Here is a 7,171-nt window from a genome sequence, read left to right as displayed (position 1 = left end):
GGGATAAATCGGTTAACCTCCTGAGCCTTGGGTTCCTCTCCTATAAAGTAGGACTAATAAGAGGGCTTTCTCGGAATTAGATGGGATGGTGCATAAAATGAGCTTATCACAGCAGTAAGTGCTCAACAAGTTATTGGCCATCATTAGCTACTATTTTTAGTGTCAGTGTTATCGACTGTGACCCCTAAACATACTCAAGATTTCCGAATTCCATTCTTCCCCTCTATTTGGAGACACCCTGGGGCTCCACTGGGTGCCACTTCCTCTGCAAAGGGTTCCCAGACGACCTCAGGCAGAAGTGATGGTTTCCAGGATCCTCTCTGCACACAGTGATTCATAAGCTTCTCTCGGTGGTACTTGGTACTTGGCAGTTATTTAGGCCTCTCTCCCATGCTCAGTTGTGCCCTGAGAACAGGCACAGCCCCTTTGTGTAATAACTATCAGTTCACACTTGTTCACATTTTAAACTCTCTGAAATTGAGAATGTATTTTAATGGCACATCAAAATTCATTGGCAATGTTCTTCATGTCACATCTTATAATTGTATCTTCAATTAGATGAAATATGGTAGCTTCAGGCATAGGCTTTAGACTAACACTGCTGGGATCACTTATTAAATATGTGACCTTGAGTAAGTGACATAGTTAACCTTCCTCCGTGGCAGTTTCTCATCTGAAAAATGGGCACACCAAGTATCTCTGCTCCGTACAGTTTTTGTGAGGATTCAGTGATTTCACGTATGGGGAAGCATTTACAACCGAGCCTGGCATGTTATAAATGCTGTATATTTATTAGTTGTTATGGTGTGTGATACTGATCTAGTACCTGGCCATAAAGGGGCTTAATAGATATCTGATGTATAAATTAAAAAGCACACTGTGTGTGACATTGATGGGAACACATGCTCAGCTCTTCCCTCAAGAGGACCCTGCTGGGGGAGTGGGCTGGCAGGTGGCCTCCAGCTACTATACCTTTAAGATCACAGGATCACACTCCCAGAAGCAAAGGATCATGGTGGGTCCTGGAGCCAGATGGTTTCTTCCCAAAAGAGGGTCCTCCAGCACAGTATCATTGCTGTGGGGCTCTACATCATTCCAGCTCAGACTTTCTCAGGGCTGTGTGATGGCCCAAGACAGCCTATCAAACCTTCTTCCTCCCCTCCCTTCTTTAAAAGCAAATTTTCTCCATGATCTGGAACTTTCCTCACCTCTTCTGTTCCCTTTGCTTAGTCTTTTGAGGCCTTCTCTCCCCACAATAAATCTCTTGCCTGTCTAATTATGTCATGGCCTTTGCTTCTTGGAAGTCAAAACTGACCTATTAGTCCCAGGAAACACACTTGGGCCTGTTTGGACCCAGGCAGCATTTTTCCAGTTTCTAGACTGATCCTACCAGAGAAGCTGACTGAGAAGATGGAGGAATAGCCAGAAAGAGCTTAAACCCTAGGGAGGCTTAACCCAAGTACAAATGTTCAACACGATCTGGGCCAGGGCTTCAGTGAGTGTCTACCAGGCCATATTTGTTTACATGGAAACCTCTGCCCTCTCCTCTCATGGGCTTCAAGAGGCTGCCTGAGATCCACTGCAAAAGGCAGAACTTCAGCCAGGGCCTCCCCATCCTGCCCTACAGCTGACCTGGTCACTTTGAGACCTTTTCCCTGGTCCGTTGCATCCCATGGATCAAGGCTATGGCTGACTTTCGTCATGCCTAAGCAAAGTCCCAGGAAATTCTGTCTTTGGAATCTGTTCTTGGCCAGTAGCCAAAGAGGCCTAGTTTTGTCATTTTCTACCAAAAATGTTTCCTCCCAGTCCTATGCTTAATTCAAGAGAGTAATGGGTAAACACATGGGCTATTTTTATTCCCACCTCCCATGCGCACATCCTCCTCCTTCCAAATGTAGCCTCCGGATTCTAGAGTCACACATCAGCTTGATGTTGCAATGGAAAAAATGAAAATGCTCTCCCTCAATCAGATGAACAATTGCTTCAGTAGCCGCCTCTTCCTTGACCTTCCTGCCTCACTGTCCTCTCAGACGGCTTGCCCAGGATGAGAAACACAGAGGGGGAAGGGAGCTTTGGTTTCTCTGCAAATAAACCAATGACGATTTGAAGACAAACAACAAATGGAGGTCTCAGTAAAACTTAGACTTTAGCCATCAACATTTACTACTCCTGGACTCCAGGCACCCCTCACCCTCCAGAATTGCCTACCACCCCAGGAGGACATCCTCATTCAGAGCCCAAATGTCTTACAAGTGACTTAGAACATAGAGCAGATACTCAGAAAATCACTTTGAAATATCGAATAAAACTTGGGCTAATGCTGGTCCGTAAACATAGGGATATGGAAAATCAATAAAACAGGAAGTCGTTGTTTTACAAAACTATTCTTTGTTCTTTACATTGCCAATGGTATGCATTTATATCACCATTTCTCTAAGCAAATGCACAAGAGGGTCACTTCTGAGAGCTGCATACGGTGGAGAGAGACTTTACTGCTCCCTGCTTGGCTCTGGCCTATAGAAGGGGCTGCCTCCTGCAGGCGAGAACCAGCTGTATCCTTCTTGGCTTGGGCAGGGGAGTTTGCAGAGTGACCCAGGCTGTTCTTAGTAGAGGGGTCTCTGTGGATCTTTGGATGGCTTTCCCGATAGTGGCACCTCCTGTCTTCCTTGAGTTCCAGGTAATCGTCTATGGACTTGTGGGGGAAGGTCTGTATGGACCTGGTTAGGGTTAAAGATGCCCAGGAAGTTGAGGGGATTGAGAAGGGAACTGGAGTGGGGGTGTTCTGAAGAAGGATCCTGACTCAGGTTTTGTATTCGTCTGCTCGGGCTGCCATAACCAACACCATCGACTGGAGGACTAAGAGAACACACAGTTTATCACAGTTCTAGAGGCTGGAAATCTCAGATCAAGGTCCAGAAGAGTTTGTTTTCAAAGTCGTTCTTTCCGATTTGGAGATGCTTCCTCTTTTTCTTCCTCACTGTATCCTCATGTGGCCTTCTTTGTGTGGGTATGTCTGTATATGAGGGGAGGGAGGAGAGGGGGGAAGGGGAAGAGAGGGAGAGACAGGCAGAGTCAGGCAAAGCTGACCACCTATGGCCAGGAAGCGAAAAAGAGGAAGAGATCAGGATCCCATAATACCAAAGCCTGGGGCAATAGAATGGGGGGTTGTTTAAAGGGTCCAGAGTTCCATTTGGGAGAGTGAAAAGGTTCTGGAGATGGCTGGTGGTGGTGGTGATGGTTGTATGACTATATTTAATGCTACAGAGCTGTACACTTGGTGAGGTTTAAGTGATATTGTAAGAAATACTCTTTCTGATCACTTGAGTTTCCAAGTTTGCCAAGTTACCATGATGAGTGTTGCATTGTACAGAATCTTGGAAGCAAATCATTTCCTTCCACTAGACACTGTACAGGTAATCTCCCTTTTTTGCTTGTGCCTTTTCTATATCAAAATACCTTGGTAGCCCTACTCTTCCTGCTCTGTAGAAGCCCCTGAGATAGGTTCTTTTGAGAGCTTATCTTCCCCAACCCACCCCTGAAATCCTCTTGATCTCACTGCTATTTCTTCAACATTCAGAAACTGAGGACCTTTGTAATTTATAGGTCTCGTTCAGCACTGTGACCTGCTCTGAGAATATTTGAATGGAGCATCAGGGTTTGTGTACAGACAAAAGGAGAGTGGAGTGGGAAAGAGTTTGAGGGGTCTTTGAGGATACTCTGAGCAAATAAATACAAAAGAAAAGTTATACCATTTCTTTAGTTCAGATTGTTGAACCAGTGCCATTTAAATGGACAAGATGAGTCAGCTATTTCATGTACCCTTTAATAAAGTATGAAGAAGCTACCATGAGCCAGCACTTCTGCTCACACAGTGGCACTGAGGTTTCTGAGAGGTCCCACACTAGTTGGGGAAATCAAATGGGCACTAATGGCAGAACAGGAGAAGGGCCATACACAAATATCTATTCTGTTGGTTGCAAGGGGTAGAAAATCAATTGTGCTTTAGAGTCAAAGGAAAAATATTGGCTCATAGGCTAGAAAAGCCAAGGGCAGGTGCTTTCAGACACAGTGGGATCCAGTTACTCAGCATCTTCAGAATTTTCCCCCTCATCCTTCTCTGCGATCCTCCTTCTAGGGGAAAGCCCACCTCTTATGGTAACTGGAATGTATTAAGCTTACTGTTTGCTTCTTACTATTTTAGTAAATTACACATGAACAGAGTCCTTTGACAATTTTGGTAGAAAATCTTGTCAAAGTAAATCTGAGATCAAGTACCCAACTCCAGATCTGGGGGTAAGCCAATCTAAGGATTAGCTCTACCTTACTATATAAACTGGGTGGTAACTGGAGGAGATGTTTCCCTTTGGGAAACCCAATGGCTCCTAAAAGAAGAGAGTAATGGGTCCTGGCTGGGGAGAGCATTTTTCTCACCACAGAGTGGCAGTTTAGATAAGGCAGTGGCCTGGTCTCCTGGAAGAAGGCAGAGATGGCTTCCCAGAGGGACCAGTGTTTACACTGGACCTTAAGATGGGGACAGTATGAAGGTTCAGAGAGGGAACCCACCCAAGAAAAGACACAAACATATTGAATAACCAATTATTTTAGATGAGAAAGTTCTGTGTGATCAGCCTGTTATCAGGAGATACCAATAATTCCTGGGAGGACCACACAGTGTTGAGGCAGGAGGGACTCAATCCACTCAACAGCCATACCTTGTTCTTCTAGTAATGCTAATAGAATTTCCTAAAATAAGAAAAGCAATACAATATTAAGTGACCTAAATGTCCCATTAGTTACTCCTTGGTTAAAGATAGGCAAACATTGGGCAGAGAGGTACATGCTTATAGTCCCAGATACTTGGTAGGCTGAGGCACTTGAGTCCAGAAGTTCTGGACCAGCCTGATACCCCATGCCTATTTTTTAAGAGCCTATAGAGCTGCTAAGAAAGTTGGATTGTTCAACTTGGGATACAATTCACAAAGATGATTTTCTTTTGATGTTCTTAGATTTTTGTTTTGCCTTTTACTGTGAAGTGGGCCAAGAGAGAACATTACCCATCATGAGAACTATCAATGATCCCCATGTGAAGACAGATAACTCATTTGAGAGGCACCATGTATCTTATATAAGAAAGATATATTTGGGACTGAGGTTTCAAAAACAGCTTAGGTATTTCATTTCACTTCTGTGCCTTTAAAAAACTAATAGATCACAAAGAAGATAATTTGTGACAAATTAGTCCTTGGTCTTCTTCCCCAACTGTCATAGGAGCACAGTTGAGTTCTTCTTGGATAACAATTCTCGGAGGTGGAACAATGTTGAATGCTCCCAGGGTTTACACCAAGAGCCACACAACTGCTCCAGACCTAGAAATGCTCAACAAAGTTCTCATTTAAAATTCTAAAGTTCTAGTGTACTTTCCAGGAACACCTCCACCCTGACCATATGAGCAGGAGGGACTCAGTTGCTTTTATTATCCCAAAGACACTTGCTCTTAGATTATTGAAATTGCCTCCTATGTAGAAGTAAACAGCTATTTGTTATCCAGGCTTCAACAAATAAAGAAATAAGCCAAGAGATTGGGAAAACAACCAGCCACACACCGTTTATTCTTGATTTGTCACCAGTTCCATGCTTTGGTATTTTCTCCACATATTAAATATATAATAACAAACTATTAATATACAAATAAAATGTGTGCAGTGCTGGCCACATGCCTATAATCCCAGTGGCTTGGGAGACTGAGATGGGAGGATTGCAAGTTCAAAGCCAGCCTCAGTAACAGCGAGGCGCTAAGCAACTCAGTGAGACCCTGTCTCAAAATACAAAAAATAGGACTGGGGATGTAGCTCAGTGGTTGAATGCCCTTAAGTTCAATCCCCAGTACCCCACTCCCCCCCCCCCAAAAAAAAAAAAAAACATGCGCAGCATGTTAGGAAATGAGTAAACCTGGGTAGTTGTGGTTCCTGTACCCAGGTTTATGAAATTGGCCCTTATAGAAACAGGGCAACTGTGTTGGGTACCTTCTGAGGTTCTATGCCATTCCTAAGCTGGAGGTTGTCCATCAAAGAGTAGAATCAGCCACAGTGGGTTCAAGGTGGTTAGTAACAGTTCATAACAAGAGCCAGGGATGCTCTTATTTTTTTTCTTGGGTCCTCTTTGTTCTTTTGTTTGACAAATGTTTTCAATTCAGTACTATACCCCAGGAGCTACGGACAAAGGGGGCACAAGATGGAATCAGAGAAAGCTTAAATGGAATCCAGAAAGTTCTGTGGAAGACAGCTGATAATCTCCTTAATGACGCAAAAATGTACAGAATATCTAATCATCTTTTCCTAAGGGGAAAACATTTTTGGTTTGGGTTAAGTAGATGTTTTTTGGAAGAGGGGAAAAAAATGTCATGGGAAATGGAAAAAATCTCTAAGGTCTATATAGCACATGAAATATCTAAGTAGTAAAATATTAAAGGGCAAGAGGGAATATCTGTAAAATATATATAGTGCACATGTGGATGAAAAGTAAGATTGAACAATAGTCATTGTAAGAGCACTTGGTATATAAACTCGAACATTCCTTTTCAAATTCAGCTTCTCAGAGGCTGGACTTCAGTTGTCTGAGCATTTTCAACATTATCTTTGCCTTTATCATTCTTCATGCGGATAAACACAACTGCTAAAATTATACCTAAAAGAGAAAACCCAGGGTCAAATAGATGGAATCTTCAGATGAAAAGTAGAATCTTCTTAGGAAAAAGTGACTCACACAGCTTCATTTGTTTGTAGTTCAACAATGTTTCGTTGTCCTAGTGAACAAGGGACTCTAGACATTGGCTTTCTTGGGTAAGGAATCACTTGATATTAGTGTTTATCAAGTTCCCAGTCATATCTAACCTGCTGGCCCACTACACTCCTGCGTGGATAAGCTTCTGACAGCATTCCTGAACTTTGTACATATTCAGATAGTCCTCCTCCCTTGGAGAACAGTCCCATCAGAACAACCAGAGAGCTGTTCTGAGCTACTCACCCACTTACAGCCTACTTTCATTGTCTACACAAAATATAAATTTTGACACCCTTCTTGTGGTTCCAGCCTAGGTTATTAAGGGACCTTAAGTAGACTGCCTAAGCTTCCTGGTTTCTCCCATCTCTGAACTCCTACAAAATTACATTGT

The 7,171-nt window shown here is 43.1% G+C and overlaps 1 protein-coding gene across 2 annotated transcripts in view; it reads right to left on the bottom strand.

Moving 5' to 3' along the window:
• Positions 1 to 5,579: 5,579 nt before the first annotated feature.
• Cdh17 (cadherin 17) overlaps positions 5,580 to 7,171 on the bottom strand; it is a 64,423-nt gene continuing 62,831 nt past the window's right edge. For both annotated transcript variants that reach the window (XM_040293857.2, XM_078016914.1), the window contains one exon: positions 5,580 to 6,684. In XM_040293857.2, the coding sequence (XP_040149791.2) occupies positions 6,584 to 6,684 (101 nt within the window). In that variant the 3' untranslated portion in view covers positions 5,580 to 6,583. The remainder of the gene's footprint in view (positions 6,685 to 7,171) is intronic.

Source organism: Ictidomys tridecemlineatus, chromosome 7 (genome assembly GCF_052094955.1).
Source record: "Ictidomys tridecemlineatus isolate mIctTri1 chromosome 7, mIctTri1.hap1, whole genome shotgun sequence".
Classification (NCBI taxonomy): Eukaryota; Metazoa; Chordata; class Mammalia; order Rodentia; family Sciuridae; genus Ictidomys; species Ictidomys tridecemlineatus.
The sequence above is the reverse complement of the archived record's forward strand: the minus strand, read 5'-3'. Positions and strand labels throughout refer to the sequence as shown.